The sequence below is a fragment of the Trichomycterus rosablanca genome, chromosome 19 (genome assembly GCF_030014385.1).
Source record: "Trichomycterus rosablanca isolate fTriRos1 chromosome 19, fTriRos1.hap1, whole genome shotgun sequence".
Classification (NCBI taxonomy): domain Eukaryota; kingdom Metazoa; phylum Chordata; class Actinopteri; order Siluriformes; family Trichomycteridae; genus Trichomycterus; species Trichomycterus rosablanca.
Genome location: NC_086006.1, coordinates 24,981,446 through 24,998,948, shown reverse-complemented (window position 1 = coordinate 24,998,948; position 17,503 = coordinate 24,981,446). Strand labels below are relative to the sequence as shown.

The window sequence follows — 17,503 nt, the reverse complement described above, 5'->3', positions numbered from 1 at the left end:
TCGAGGATTTATACTGGAGGATTAGAACTGGTGGGATTAATAGTACCGTCACTAACGTGACCTTGCTGGAGGGAAGAGTCACAGTTCAGTGAGCGACCATCATTTACTGCTCCGAACTGAGCCTGAGATCAGAAGTTTACATACAGTGAAGTGCAGGATTTCTGGTTCAAAATGTACATACAGGAAGTTAGACTGATCATTTCTAGCTGGTAAGGTTAAGGTGTGTGTGTGTGTGTGTGTGTGTGTGTTTGACTTCAACTGCCTAGTGAGTCAGACACACAGCAACCATGAACGGATGAATGGATGTGGACGGAGGTCTGTCAGTCCGGACCTACAACACCTATGCAACTATTAAAACAGGCTAAAGCAGTGGCTTTGAAAATGGTGAGGATCCAGGAATACCCTGGACAGGGCGCCAATCCATCGCAGTGTTTGGGCCTCCTCCGCAGATATAGTCAATCTTAATACACCACCCGACTAGTGCACACCTAATTTGATAAAGTCGTGAATAAAAAGCACACTGTTGCAGGTGAAGTACATTATTACTGTGCTTACAGCTTCTTCGTGGAGAACACTACCTTCTAACATGCACAGGGGTGAAGCAATTATGCATCATTTGTCAAATCTCCTCAAAAACCTAATTTGTCCTTTACATTACAGTAATTCCACTCATAAACCTAATTCCAAGAGTCTGTGGGGGTTTCAGTCTGCAAAATGAAGGTTTTTCCCTATTTAACACAAAGTTAAGTCACTGGTCCTGTTTTCTCTGGCTTTTGTTCCATCAGTGGAGTCACACAAATGTAAAAATGAAAAATATAAAGCACTGCTGGACAGCTGTTAATTCATTCTGAGACAAATTTGCAATGTTTGTTTCAAAATAAATTAATTACATTTCATTAACACCCTAGCAACCACCTGGGTAGTAGTAGCTTAGTGGTTCTTGACTGGACTTGTAATCTGAAGCTCGCTGGTTCAAGCCCCACCACTAAGTTGTCAATGTTGGGCCCCATAGCAAGGCCCTGATCCCTTATTTGCTTGCATCGTTTTGGCCACAGTTGTAAATCGTGTTTGGATAAAAGCGCCTGATAAAGGTTATAAATGTAAACGGACCAAGTAATGATTTAAACTTCTAATAAAGAAGAACTCTTGAATAGATACATTTGTTCCTGCTGTTCTAAATATCAGCTGAATTTTACAATTCATGAATAATAAAGAAACATAAGTTGCGGGTGAACATCAGGAGTCCTAAATGATCAGAATAAAGTGTAAATTATGCATCCGCTCCTGCTTTGAAGCTCCAAATGGAACAGATGTGATTCCTGCAGTGCTTTCTGGACGACTGTACCTATTCTACACCACCAAACACAAAATGTGTGATTACCCAAGCAACACAAAGTGTGATGTTGTGTAATTTTAGCACACATTGAATTAACCTCTAAAGCCTGAAATTGCAAAAGAACTTTTGCTTTAAATCAGACATAAAGTAGCAGCACTATTATACTGGGATTGTTCCAACAGAACTCTTTAACTCACTAATTGTGATTATTACACTTGTGATATAACTAGTATAAACTAAAATCGCTTGGTACTGCTAGATGGTTACAAAGGTTTTAAAATGTAGTTGCTAAGATGTTCCAGGTGGCTGCTAAGTGGTTCAAGTATTTCAGGTGGTAGCCAATGTGTTACTATAGCAACTAGGGTGGTTGTTACAGTATTGCATTTGGTTGCTAGGCAGTTGCTAGGAGTTTCAGGTGGTTGTTAGGGTGTTGCTATGTGGTTGCTTTGGTCATGTTACTTGCATCTAAGTGACATAAAAGGGCTGTGCGCACATGAATACAAACATGCAAGCATGCACACACACACTTACACCCACAAACATGAACATGCCAGCACACACACACACACACTCACAAACACAAGCATGTGCACACACACACACATACAAGCATGCACACACATTCAGACCCGCAAGCATGCACACACATCCGCACACAAGCATGCACACAACCATGAACATACAAGCATGCACACACATTTAGACCCGCAAGCATGCACACACATCCGCACACAAGCATGCACACAACCATGAACATACAAGTATGCACACACATTCAGACCCACAAACATGAATATGCAAGCATGCACACACAAACATGCACAAGCATCCACACACAAACACAAGCATGCAGGCATGCACACACCAACATACACACATGAATATGCAAGCATGCACACACAAACATGCACAAGCATCCACACACAAACACAAGCATGCAGGCATGCACACACAAACATACACACACACACACACAAACATACACACACACACACACACACAAACATGAATATGCAAGCATGCACACACAAACATGCACAAGCATCCACACACAAATGCACACAATCATGCACACAACCATGAACATGCAATCATGCACACAACCATGAACATGCAAGCATGCACACACAAATGCACACAAGCATGAACATGCAAGCATGCACACACATCCACACACAAATGCACACAAACATACACATGCATGCATACACAAATGCACACAAACACAAGCATGCACACACATCCACACACAAATGCACACAAACATACACATGCATGCATACACAAATGCACACAAACACAAGCATGCACACACATCCACACACAAATGCACACAAACATACACAAACATGAACCTGCAAGCATGCATACACAAACATGCACAAGCATCCACACACAAATGCACACAAACATACACATGCATGCATACACAAATGCACACAAACACAAGCATGCACACACATCCACACACAAATGCACACAAACATACACATGCATGCATACACAAATGCACACAAACACAAGCATGCACACACATCCACACACAAATGCACACAAACATACACAAACATGAACCTGCAAGCATGCATACACAAACATGCACAAGCATCCACACACAAATGCACACAAACATGCACACACATTCGGACCCACTAACACAAACATGCAAGCATGCACATAAACATGCACACTCAGCTGCGTTCATATAGACACACATACACAGACAGGTGCACACACAGGTTGTAGTGTGATGTCTGACAGTGTGTATTCTGGTTTAACATAGATTACCAGAGTAACCAGGGCGAAATCACTGACCCATCATTCACGTAACTGCTGAGGGTCCTTCAAACCCAGTTCCACTGCTGATCCATCCTCTGTGTGTGTGTGTGTGTCGCTCTCTCACTGAGACAGATTAAAGGGTGGACAGCCAGCACCTATCGGCTCTCTGGAACCGAGCTAAATTATTTATATCTGAATCTATTGGAGCTTCACATGGAGCATCAGTCTTTTAAAGTGTCACCATCAGTCAGTCACATTCAGCCAGTCAGTCACATTCAGCCAGTCGGCCTCTATAATCACTAAAAACGGCATCGGTGAGGAGCAGAAATCAGAAGCTAATGCTGAGCTTATTATGCATCCCAAACACGCCACCTCGAAGACGTTACAGAGTCAGAAACCCAGCTGAACGTGTTACATGTGCAGTAGTGCACATATCTAATTAAGTCACAGTAAAATTCAGCAAATTAGGAAACATTTCCACACTTTTAGATTAACAGTGATTCCACTATAAACCACAGGAAGGTTCCTGAGACATGACTAGACCCTGTTTGTTTATTTATTTTATTTATTTATTTATTCTGTCACTTAACAAAACAGAGTATTAATATGGAAAAAAAAGGAATTTACTGGGGTGCTTGAGTGGCACAGAGGTAGAGCACACTAGCCCACCAGTGCTGAGATCTTCAGCTATCAGGATACGGTGACAATTTTGGTTTTCTTTCTAGCCTTGGCAACCTTTGGTACTTTTTTGGTTGTGGTCAAACTAGTCCTGTTTATATCAGCAGCTGTTGACTGCTGACGTTTCTCAAGTGCCTCCAACTGACCCTCACAATTGCGCCTGTAGAAAGCCCGTTCAGGCTGGTAGGGCACGCACTCACTTACTTTCTTAACCTCTTATCCAATCAGGGTCGTGGGGGGAGTGCTGGAGCCTATCCCAGCTTTTCAATGGGCGCAAGGTACACAGTAACGCCCTGGATGGGGCGCCAGTCCATCGCAGGGCAGACACACACACACACGTACACACACACATTCACCTATAGGGCAATTCAGTGTCTCTAATTAACCTGACCATATTTTTTTGACTGTGGGAGGAAACCGGAGCTCCCGGAGGAAACCCACGCAGACATGGGGAGAACATGCAAACACTGCTACCCGGCTGGTGGGGCAGCTGGGACTCAACCTAAGTCTAGTGTTTAAGACCTAATCTACTGAGCAAAGCAGAAGTTTAGGTTCAGATTTGGGTGAAGACGACCGATGAAAGCAGTGTGTAAAGATCTCACCTGTTTTTGGTTGCAGGTTCTTGCGTGGCTCTTCGGGCCCTTCGATTGGCTGATCAGCCAGGAACATGCGCGCCTGGTCCAACGTGCTAACAACGATGGGCTCCCTCTCCTTTATCTCTGCCCTCAGAGCCTGGAACCAAGACAAATGAAGCAATGATTAAAGATTATAACATCAAGGAGGACAGGACAAAACTGAGACGAAAAAAGAAGAAGAAAAAAGTGTTTATGTTTAATCATTTACTTTGATTAGGAGGCTGTATAATACAAAAAATGAATAATTTTCAAACGTTTTAAACTGGTTTTAATTAGAAAAAGCACTGGGTTCCTCAGTGTTTAATTTAGTAGAAAATGACACAACAAGAATAGATATAATTAGTTTTGGACGCATGAGCAACCTCAAAATGATTGGAGAAAGGATAATAGGTTCTGTTCTTGATGATTGTACATCGGTTTAAACATCGAGTGCGCAAAATCCCAGCTAACACAGACATAAACTGAAGCGTCTGACCAGATCTAATGAGGCTAAATAAAGCTTCCAGTGATTCAGACCACGCAGCCGCCAGGCAACCTAAGAATCCTTCAAATGGCAAAATAACAGAGTCACACGGTTCAGCGCTGAGAATAAGATAAAAATATCTTTCTAATAATACAGCTGCTAAACATGAGCAGAAATGAAGACAGTACAGTGGTACCTTAAAACTCAGTCAATTGGTTCTGGGACTGGCGTGGAGTTTCAAGGTATTTTTTCCCATAAGGATGTTTGGGAAACCTGTTAATGCGTTCCATGGTCCCGTGGAACTGCATATATTTTATGCACAAATAATAGCACAAATATGATACACCGATCAGCCATAACATTAAAACCACCTCCTTGTTTCTACACTCACTGTCCATTTTATCATCTGTTTCTCTGCATACTTTGTTAGCCCCCTTTCATGCTGTTCTTCAATGGTCAGGACCCCCACAGGACCACCACAGAGCAGTGACACTGACATGGTGGTGGTGTGTTAGTGTGTGTTGTGCTGGTATGAGTGGATCAGACACAGCAGCACTGCTGGCACTGCTCAGTCAACACCCTTCTCGACAAAGGGTGTTGAGTTTGAGTTGAGTTACAAGGTACCACTGTATAAATTTCCTTACTGGGTTAATCAGCTCCAGTGAATTAGGGTCTGTATTAATGTCACCAGGGTACACGCTACTACTGGTGCCCGAGTGCTTTGTTTAGCATGGTTTAAATATGGTGTGAAAAAGTATTTGCCCTCTTTTGATTGCTTCAGTTTCATATTTGTCAGACTGAATCATTTCAGATTCAACAGTCAGACTGCATGAAGAAACCAACATTTCATAAAGCAGTTCATTATTTTAGGCATAAGTCGCTTGTAGTGACGTTTCTATCACAGGGTCACTAAATAAAATCTTCTGATCAGTCGTTCTGATCGTGAGGAACCGTGCATCCATGCACAAACATTTAAAAAAAAGAACTGAGATACACCCGAGATGTGTTTTCTCTTCCCTCATACATTTCTTATGAGCACTGAGGAGCATCATCACCTGTGTGAATAATCCTGAAGAATAATAAAGCATAAAGGACCAAGCATTCTCACCTCAGGAAAGGCCAAACTACCCTCTCTCTACCCTCGCCCTGTCCTCCCAGATTTAATACGGGAGCAAAACAAGCAGCTAACGTCCTCTCGCCGGCTTTTGTTTACCTCCGGGAGAGGAAATGAGAAATAAAAAGGTGACGGAGGGACGGGGAGAGAAAGTCAGAGCGGCGGTTGTTTATGAAGGAGCTTCTCATAAAGCTGAACCTGAACGAGAGACGCAGACCAAGTGCACATGGGACGTTCAGAAGGGATTCGGATACGACTCAGAACACCTGAACTTTACAAACGAGGTGGTAAATCAGGTGCCTGGGTGGTGAGATGGTTAATATGTGTGGACCCACCATGACTGACATCTCGAGTGTAAATGTTAGCTGTGCTATCAACCCACGGGCGCCCACACATACACGATTGACTGAGATTTAAAAACAGTGACAAAGATGCTGCAACCTCACTATTTATTTATGGTACACTATATGGCCAAAAGTATTTGGACACCTGACAATGAGCTTCTTGGACATCATAGTGACCTCTGTGTGATCTTTTTAGCTAGAACAACAGCCACTCTTCTGAGGAGGCTTTTTACAAGACTTTGATGTATGTCTGTGGGAATTTGTGCCCATTCACTCCAAAAATTACAGCATTTGTATGGCTGGGCATTGATGTTGGTCAAGAAATCCTCAGTTGATGTTCTAGTTCATTCCAAAGCTGGTCAGCTGGGGTCAGGGCTCTGTGCAGGTCACTGGAGTTTCTTTAAATCAAGCTTTTCTTCATGTCTTTATAGAGCTTGCTTTGTGCACAGAGGCTCAGACATGCTGGAACAGTAAAGGGTTTTCCCTAAACTGTTTTTTTCTATTTTATTTATGCATTTTCTCCAATTTTCTCTCCAATTCAGCATAGTCAGTTTTGTCTTCTGCTGCTGAGGGATCCCTGATTTCAGTCGAGGTGGGTATATTGCTGCTCACTGCTCCTCCGACCCACGTGCAACCCTTAGCGGAACCCTTTTTCACCCATGCACTCTGCACAGGCGCCTCTCTATCTGCTAACCAGGGTCCTTACACAGCGTTAGAAGACCCCACCCACATGGTCCGGTCATCCCGCCCTAGCAGAGACGTGTCTGCTGCAGGCACTGGCAATTATGCCCACTAGTGACAACACCGAGTTTCAAACAGAGGAGTTCAGAATCTTGATGCTGGTGTGCTAGCGGCATATCCCATTGCGCCACCTGGGTGCCTTCCCTTAACTGCTTTCACTATATACTGTTTTATGTGTTTTAATTTCTTTTATACAAATATTTTATTAACAACTGCTGTGGTTGTGGCTCCATTAATTTAAAAATCAGAAGGATGTCCCAATACTTTTGTCTGTATAGTCTAATGTGCATTAACGTCGGCATTTTCTTTTTCATTTTTATTTACCCAATATGTCATTTGGCCTGGAACGCTTTTGCATCCAGTCGTATAAGCCACAACTTGCCAGGCTAAGACCCGACTCTCATCTACTGACCCTACATTGACTAGTCACTTCATCATTCCAGTGCTTTGAGTAGGTCATAAGTTAAACTCTTCTACATTGTCTGATCAATAAAAAGTCAGAAAGGTGTTTACTCTCTACTACTTTGTCAGGTAACAGATCATAAGTTTTAATGTTTGTATACGGCTGCTTTATGTAGCGTTCATTCCTTCTTAATTAGGATGGTCGTATTGAAGAGGTTCTCTCTAGACCCTGGCATTGATTTTTCAGCTATGCGGTGTGGTTCAGATATACGGCTGGAGAAAGTTCACTGGACTTTTTTGAGTGATATATTGTTGGAATGGGGGTTTGACTTTTGACTGAGTGTTTATTAGGATTTTAACGTCATGTTTTACACTTTGGTTACATTCATGACTGGAACGGTCGTTACTCATTACTCAAGATTCATCAGTTCACAAGTTTAATATCAAACACAGTCATGGACAATTTAGTATCTCTAATTCACCTCACTTGGACGTCTTTGGACTGTGGGAGGAAACCGAAGCTCCCGGAGGAAACTCAGACACGGGGAGAACATGCAAACTCCACACAGAAAGGACCCCGACCGCTCCACCTGGGGATCGAAACCAGGACTTCTTGCTGTGAGGCGACAGTGCTACCCACTTAGCCACCGTGCCGCCCCACTGTCCATTATAGAGTGGTTGTAGTATTCAATGAAATCAGAAAGTTGCCGGTTCAAGCCACTACTGGGCCCCTAAGCAAGGCCCTTAATCCTAAACTGCTTGAATTTTAAGTCGCCTTGGATGAAAGCGCCTGCTAAATGCCGCAAATATAAACGTAAATTATGGGCCTGTTTTGGTTCACAGTGGCTCAGACAAGTCGTGACCCAAGTCGTGCACTCCCAAAACTTCCAAAACTCACTAATTACAAGACGTGTCCTCATACTTTTGGCCATATAGTGCATTTACGAACATTCGTTATATGAACCTATACGCTTGTACGAGAGCTAATAGCTTAAACAAAAACAGGACAGAATCTTTTAGGATGCAGAAACGTCTCCACCGGTGCTGTGAACTGATTATACGGTTGAATTAAACCCGACGTGGCACTGATTAAATAAAGGCCGACTAACCAGCTTAATTACAACAGCACAACAGGAAGTGCTGATTTCAATTTTATATTTATAGAAGTTCTCCTTCAAACTGGCATCGCTGATTACCTGAACTTTACTGCTGCACCAACACCCAGTGAACAGCCTCAGCTAATGAAAGGACATGGATCATGAAAACAGAGGGACTTTGGTGACCACACACACACACACACACACACACACACACACACACACACACACACACACACACAGGGTGAATGACGTCTCACACCATGTGACGTCACATAGTGGTTGGTTACATGACAGGTAGTTACAGGCTACCCATAATTCATCAGTTCAAGTTTAATATCAAACACAGTCATGGACAATTTTGTATCTCCAGTTTACCTCACCTGCACGTCTTTGGACTGTGGGAGAGAACCGGAGCTCTCGAAAGAAACCCATACAGACACGGGGAGAACATGCAAACTCCACACAGAAAGGACCCGGATTGCCCCACCTGGGGATCGAACCCAGGACCTTCTGGCTGTGAGGTGACAGTGCTACTCACTGAGCCACCGTGTCACTGAAAGCTTATTTTAGTTTTCGGGTTGAAAGATGAGGTCCTTAATACACTATTTAACATCTACTCTGCATTTAGAAGACGCTTTTATCCAAAGTGGGTTAAGGGCCTTGCTCAAGGGCCCAATAGTGCCAACCTGGCAGTAGTGGGGCTTGAACCAGCAACCTTTGGATTACTAGTCCAGTACCTTAACCACTAGGCCACAACTGTCTCTAGTCGAGGGGTTTGCAAAGTCTGGGTCGCGACCCACAAAAATGGGTCACTCCCTTGTTTAGGGTTTATGTTACATCTTGTAAACCACAGTGGGACCAGATTGTACAGAGCAAAACAGAGAGAATAAGATGCATCGTTTGTGTAAGCTGGGTCATGTAAAAAATCATGGACATAATGTGGGTCGCTTGTTTGAAAGTTTGAACATCCCTGACCTAGTCCATTACGATGAAGGGTTCGAGTTTGAGTTCAAGTCTCAGTGGTACAACTGGCACAATTGGGCGTGTTTGAGGACAGAGCGGTTAAACAGGGTTTCTCATCACTGCCGGTGCAACAGCGACTCCAGCTGTCTGGTTGAGGCGGCAGTACAAGTATTAAATGAGCATGTACGACAAAGCAATACAACGTTCCGTGAATTCACTGCTGGCTTGTGTAAAGAAGTCTGCAGCTCTCCTGAACTTCACTGCCTCTGCAAACATCTCAGATTTATTCTACACTTCTAGATTCCACCCATTTCCAAGTGCAGGGCCGATCACGCATGACGCGCTAGGCGCGCTTTGTACCGCTTCGCCCAAAAATCCACACACAGAAGCATTAAAGCACAGCGAGAGGCTCAAGGCTTTCCGCTTTCAACTCCTGAGGGTCATTATTCAACATGTCTGAAAAAGAGAGAGAGAAAGAGACAGAGAACGTCTTCTAAACTCTGCTTCACGTATCCACACTGTCTCCAGCTAATTAGAGCCTCAAAATCCTCCACTTCCCATGATTCCCTGTGGATACAGCCTGTTTGTATGCGTGTTGTTCCAGAAGGAAAAAAAGTGAAGCACTGTATGCTCAGTTTTTGATTCTCTGTTTTGTCCTTAATACACCAGAGTGAACTCAAAGCACTTAAACGACATACCCACTGACCACTTTATTAGGAACAACTTAATACTACTGGGTACCAAGCCACTTCTGCTGAAGGATTCAACAGTCAAAAGTCTTTTGAGAGTCTGGTCCTGGTTCCATCTTGTTATAATTATTTATGCTGAGAATCTCCCGTTCTAGCACATCCTATTCAGATCTGGTGACTGGGGAGGCCATTGAAGAACATCAATCTCACTGTCATGCGCATGAATAATTACAACAAGATGCATAATGTGGCCGCAAATAGTTGCAAATGGTCAGCAACAACACTCAGGATCATTAAACTCAAATGAACATCGCCAACATCTTAACATCACCACCACCGGAGCATCTAACAAAGGTGCCTAATAAAGAGCCCAAACCTATGGATCAACCTCAGGATTGTGTCTAAAGGATCTAATCAGAGGACCCATGTCTGAGGATCTCTACCAAAGGGTCTCAATCCAACGCTCCTGACCTGAGAGTCTGAATGTGAGTGTTAAAACATGGAAACCATAACACTGACGTCATAACCTACCTGGTGATTATAATTTGAGGGTTAAACCTAACCTAGAGTCACATTTTAAGAGTACATCCTGAGAGCCTAGACCGAATAAAGACAACCTGAAGTTCTTAACCTATGCTTGAAGGTCATTACGACGATCATAACCTATATTAACAACACAAGACTTATATTCAAGGGCCTAAACTTAAGAATAGGGACTTAGGATTAGCTCTAAACCCATGGTCGTATATAGTTTGTTTTGTTTATTAGGATTTTAACGTCATGTTTTACACTTTGGTTACATTCATGACAGGAACGGTAGTTACTCATTACACAAGATTCATCACTTCTTAAGGTTATATCAAACACAGTCATGGACAATTTAGTGTCTCCAATTCACCTCACTTGCACGTCTTTGGACTGTGGGAGGGAACCGGAGCTTCCGGAGGAAACCCACGCAGACACATGGAGAACATGCAAACTCCACACAGAAAGGACCCGAACTGCCCCATCTGGGGATCGAACCCAGGACCTTCTTGCTGTGAGGCCTGCCGTAGTCGTATGTAGAAGGTACAGACCTGAATGCCTTCACCAGAGGGTCCAAATGTCTACAAACGAGGTTCATGATCCAAAAATGTGAAACCAAGGAGCCAAAGTTAAAGAGCTGGGACCCGAGGGTCTCTACAGCGGGGTAAAAACTTAAAGCCATTTTTGGTTTTTCATGGGATCTGAGAATTCTTAGGGTCATTTGCTATTAAAAAACCCTAGAAGAGACTTCAAAGGATGACATGGACAGACACGCACAAACCAGATGCCATATCAGGGGAAGACGAGAGGGCAGGAGAAACAGGAAGGAAACTCTGTTTAGCTGTTTGGATGGATATAAACTCAAACCCAAACTAACAGTTAAGTAGAAACTTCCGCTAGACGAATCTGAGTGTGTTTAAGAGACGGACAGATCTTATCCTGTAGATGTCCTGTGTGGTAATGAATACCGACCGTGCAGTGGTCGTGTTGCTGTAGTAACGTTGGTACGTCTCCTCCGATGGGCATCTGTTTGCTCAGATCGTCGTCTTTCTGGCAGATCCACCTCCAAAGCTCCTCCAGAATGGACAGCAGCCTGGACCATCGCTCTGCACTGGCCTCCAGATGAGCCCTGTGTGTAAACACACACACACACACACATAAACACACACTTCCTAAAACAGACTTCCTAATCCAGGATCCAGACCGCAAAGGATGTCTTTCTTCAGAAACTGATAGAAATACCAACAAAGCCCTGTACGTTTTCTAACAGATCCAACAAGGGTGATTGATTAGTAGAAAATTAAGGAAGCACCTGTACTGTTGCCAACATACACCAATCAGCCATAACATTAAAACCACTTGCTTAATTTCGTGTACACCCACCCCCCTTAATTCTGAAAAAAACCCCAGCTTGACCCATCACTAGCTGATCACCTCTGAGATCCTGAGCTCTTGAGTTCGAACCTCAGCTGTACCATCGACCTAGCCTGGCACCCAACAGGCCCAATCTGCCACACTTAAGAGAGTAATGGCAACAGGGTTCCTCACTGCTGCTGCAACAGCGACCTCTGCTGGCTGGTCGAGGCGCCTGCACCAGAGATGATGACTCCCAGACAGCACTGCGTGACTCGGTACCCAGATAAAGAGAAGCAGACGGAGACTGATAACATAACGTAGGGGGCGCTAGATTGCCTGCGGCTCCTCTCAGTCGGAGCAGTCAGGGGATTGGAAATAACAGACAAAATCACAATTGAGACCCTATGGTCACATATGGGAATGTTATATTTTGGGTCTGTTATGCCATATTTGTCGTTTTGCTTAACTTAGACCTGTTGTCCTCATTAGGAGACAATGAACTAAACAATGAACTAAAGCAATAAAAACAAGATAAAAATTGCACAAAAAAATCAAAGCTTGGGTTCAGATATGTATTTTCCACCCACCGTACATCGTTTGTTCTTTGTAATAACGTAGATCTGAACATTATAAACATCGTGGCACAATGAGATGAAGGTGTAATGATTTGGAACTTGCCGGTAAAGTGAACCGACACTCTGAACCTCTTGAAATTTTAATTAAACCCCCCAAGAATTAAACGCACACAGAAGCATTTGCCAATCAGAAGATCCGGTAATGAACAGACACCCTTCTTTCCGGCGTGTTTGTGTTGATCTGGCGGTAATGGAAGTGAACAATAGTGCCATGTCAGCAGCTCAGTAATTACACGTGTTCACTAATTAATTCCTAATTAGAGTCAAATAATAAAACGGCAGCCATCGCTCTTTAACGAACATCTCACTGTTCTCCCTCTCTCCATCACATTAATGCATCTCTCTCACGTTCTCCTCCCCTAAATCACTCTCCTCACCCCCCGCGGAGGCAGACAAACTTCTATATACACCGTTCTGCCTACGCTCGTCTGTCTTTATCTTTGAGCTGACAGTGTGCACACATACACTGTCTGGACAAAAGTATTGGGACACCCAGTCTAACTATTGAATTCTGTTTAATACTGAATATACTGTATATACTGAAGCGCTGAAATGTGAACCGTCGCCCCGGTCTGAGATTGCGAGCACTCTGAAGCAGGTTTTTGTATTTGGCTGCATTCATCTATGCCTCAATTCTTACCAGTCGACCCCCCGCCCCACTACGGTGGCAGACGAACTTTTGTAAACACCGTTCCTGCCTACGCTCATCTGTCTTTTTCTTGGAAGATTTCTCTTTATCAGGGCCGAGGGGCCGACAGTGTGCACTTCAGTTCAGCCACAGCAGATGCTAACAGATGGGATAAATAAATCATAATATATATATATATATATATATATATATATATATATATATACTGACACATTTCTATCAGAACCAGCATTAACTTCTTCAGCAATTTGACCTACAGTAGCTCGTCTGTTGGATCAGACCACACGGGCCAGCCTTCGCCCCCCACGTGCATCAATGAGCCTTGGCCGCCCATGACCCTGTCACCGGTTTATCACTGTTCCTTCCTTGGACCACATGTGATAGATACTGACCACTGCAGACCGGGAACACCCCACAAGAGCTGCAGTTTTGGAGATGCTCTGACCCAGTCGTCTAGCCATCACCATTTGGCCCTCGTCAAACTCGCTCAGATCCTCGCGTGTCCATTTTCCCTGCTTCTAACATCAACTTTGAGGATAAAATGTTCGCTTGCTACCTCCTCTTAACCACTAACAGGTGCTGTGATGAAGAGATAATCATATATATATATATATATATATACACTGTTGGGCCCTTGAGCAAAGCCCTTAACCCTCGCTGCTCCAGGAGCCGAGATATAATGGTTGGACCTGCACTCTGACCCCAGGAGAATGCAGAAAAGTAATTTCACTGTATGTAATTTCTCTTCATGTGTATCTGTATATATCACAAAAGATGTTCTGTTCTAAATCCACAATACACCAAGGTGTCATGGTCTGAATACTTTCTGATTCCAGCGTATCGACCAGTATCCAGTCCCAGTGTCCTGCGTGTGTTTTGTTTGCAGTGCTGACCGTATGTTGGCAGATTTGGCCTTCAGCTCGTTCCATCGGTGGTTCATGTCGTCCAGCCTCTGCTGCAGGAAGACGGCCTCCTCCGAACTGCCCAGAGCCTTCACCATCCTGAGCTTGTTCCCATCCACACTCTTAAACACGTCGTTATGAGCGTCGATCTCCGCCTGGATATCCTGCAAACACAAAAACACAAGCCAGGTCAAATCGAATCCAGATAAATGAACAGGACAGGGACGGACACGCTTGGACAGGGTGCAGGTCTATCACAGGGGACACGAACCCACCCAAACACAGTTCACCTACTGCCTTTAAATGGAGGTGTGGAGTAGGGCAGCTGTAGCCTAGTGGTTAGGGTACTGGACTAGTAATCAAAAGGAGGCTGGTTCAAGCCCCACTACTGCCAGGCCGCCACTTTAATCCTCAATTGCTTAGACTGTATACTGTCACATTACCGTACGTCACTTTGGATAAAAGTGTCTGCTAAATGCTGAAAATGTAAATGTAAACGAATTACAGTGAAGTAACCAGAGGAAAGCCATGCATACACCATGAGAACATGCCAAACTCTTCACATATAGGAACCTATATAGTAAGGTGGGAATTATGCTATTAATCTGCAAAGATATTTATAATTTAGGGTGCATCAAGTTGTGTGTACACACACACACACACACACAGATAAGAGATGAAAAGAATGAGCATGGGCTGCAGGAGCTGGAGCACCGACTTCATTACAGACCAATCATGGGTTGATATCGCGTAACATCAAAGGCGAAGGGAGAGGCAACAGGAAGTAATCTGAGTGAAAATCTCTCTCACACACACACACACACACACACACACACACACACACACACACACACACACACACACACACACACACACACACACACACACACTCAACCACTTTTTTATTACTACATACTACATACTGTATATATACCATATGCCCAAAAGTGTTTGGACACCCCTCTTTTTTAATTCAGGTGTTTAAGCCACAACCAGTGAAAACAGAATCATCTGTGTTCCAGTAACTTTAAATTAATAGTAATATATCTGACCATAAGGACAATTTTTGGGACATTTAAGATTTTCTTCCTGACCTGGGCAGAGACGACTGCGCCATGTACGTTTTTAGGTACTAGGTGCACTCTAACTAGCCCTATTTATATGGACAATGTGTTTTAGTCAACCATAAATACTAAAAAGTCATTTAGACGTCATGCTAATTAGGAGGCCATGAATTAAAACAGATGCTGTTTGGTTATAGATAGAGAGAGATAGATAGAGGGATGGATGGATGGATGGATGACTTACTTTATTAATCCCATAGGGAAAGTCAGTTATTACAGCAGCTCCAGGTACATTAAAGCAAAAAGTATTAAAGTACAAAGTATTAAGTACACAAGTAATGTTGTACACACTATGTAATTAAATAAATAGAATAAAAATGTAGTATATCATATGAAAAACCTTAAGAAGTATCCTAGCATTCAATATTTTAGATGAGATATGTAATATGTGATATACTAAACTATTGTAAGTGTTAAATAATAACAGATGTGTAGTATAGTCTTCATAAGTGCTAGAACATGCTCCATGAGTTGTGGGTTTTGTGGAAATACAAAATATTACGGACATAAATGTGAAGTAACTCACAATTAAATAAATAAAAGAATGCCAAAAATGACAAATAGTGATTTATTTAGTCAGTTAAGAGTGGATGTAAAGTACAGCTGTATATACGCACACCATAAATTCATTATTCACGATATCGCACGTGTTCCAAATTGACATTTTATCAGTCAGCCTGATGCTGGCGCTCTGTTAGAGACAATAACCTGGTGCACCTCAAAGCCCAATTTCCTCAAGTTTTACACACACACACACACACACACACACACACACACACACACACACACACACACACACACACACACACACACAGTACACACACATACACACACAGTACACACACACGCACACAATACACCATCATTTAATTTAATCCCACCAGATTCTTGTAACAGAACAAAAACCCTCGACAAGCTTCACGTTGGTCCATTTCTGTCGCTTCAAACGCCCACAAAATGCCAGAAAAAATGTGCATGTACTTTAAATGTTAATGCGCGCTTATACCGCCCACGCTACACGACGGAGCCGAGGCTCGGAGGCTCGCTTTCACTCCGCAGCTCTGACGCTCTGAGTGCTGAACTAATGGAATCTGTCCCGCTAATCAATAGGCAGAGATTGCCTCGGCCTGGACACGGGTGCATAAACACACCCACACAAAGGCCAGCTTTTCGTCGGGTTCGCCGGGTCTAGAAAGTCCAGACGCCAGACTGAACCCACCGTTCCCCTCGGTGTCGTCGTGATACGAGTGTGTTACAGGGCTGCGCTCGTCAGGCTGCCCGGCGGCGTATATTCCCAGAGCTACGTTTAGCGGCGGGCGGACAGGAAGCACTGTTTCTGCTCGCTGTTTCAAAGGCTCATGAAGAAACGCTTTACTGTGACTGAGCGGGAATCAGATGCCGTCAGGGTGCATTCACATGAAAAGCGGCTAAACTGCTGTTGCTGCGCTGCTGTGCCATTGTGTCCTATGCAGTGTGGTGCGCTTTTGTCCTCCAATGAGATGAACTGTTTGATATGATCCAGTAAAAGCGACTCAGGTTGTACAAACAACGCTTAACATGAACAATAAAGCTTAACGTGACTATTATTTATTGTATTAAAAAAACAAGCGAGCAATTTCATTAGTGGAGAAAACTTATGATCAGTAATAATTAAGAGAAGTGCTCCTGTCTCCTTTAAAAAAAAAAATTTGTTTATGAATTTTCTCCCGACTTTAGCGCGTCCAATTGTCCGATTGAGTCATGCTTCATCTCTACCCATGTCAATCCCCGCTCTGATTGAGGAGAACGAAGCTAACCCACGCCCCCTCCGACACGTGGGCAGCAGCCGTATGCATTTTGTCACCTACACTTGACGAGTGCTGACAGCACCCTGACAGCACTTTTCTCATCTCTGTGCAGGCGCCATCAATCAGCCAGCAGAGGTAATTGCACCAGTCATGAGAGAGACCCTATCCCACCCCTATCTGGCCACCTGAGTGGCCTGTCTCGTTCTTTTAATGCATTAAACCACGTTAAGCTTTGCTTTTTTTTTTTTTTTTTTTTTTTTTTTTTTTTTACAACAAACGTT

The 17,503-nt window shown here is 43.5% G+C and overlaps 1 protein-coding gene across 8 annotated transcripts in view; it reads right to left on the bottom strand.

Moving 5' to 3' along the window:
* The window catches only part of LOC134333277 (utrophin-like), a 200,784-nt gene that overhangs the window by 56,138 nt on the left and 127,143 nt on the right, over window positions 1-17,503 (bottom strand). For all 8 annotated transcript variants that reach the window (XM_063015178.1, XM_063015182.1, XM_063015177.1 and 5 more), the window contains 3 exons: window positions 14,303-14,475; window positions 11,742-11,898; window positions 4,396-4,525 (listed from right to left, as the gene is read on the bottom strand). In XM_063015178.1, coding sequence (XP_062871248.1) covers window positions 4,396-4,525; window positions 11,742-11,898; window positions 14,303-14,475 — 460 coding nt within the window. The remainder of the gene's footprint in view (window positions 1-4,395; window positions 4,526-11,741; window positions 11,899-14,302; window positions 14,476-17,503) is intronic.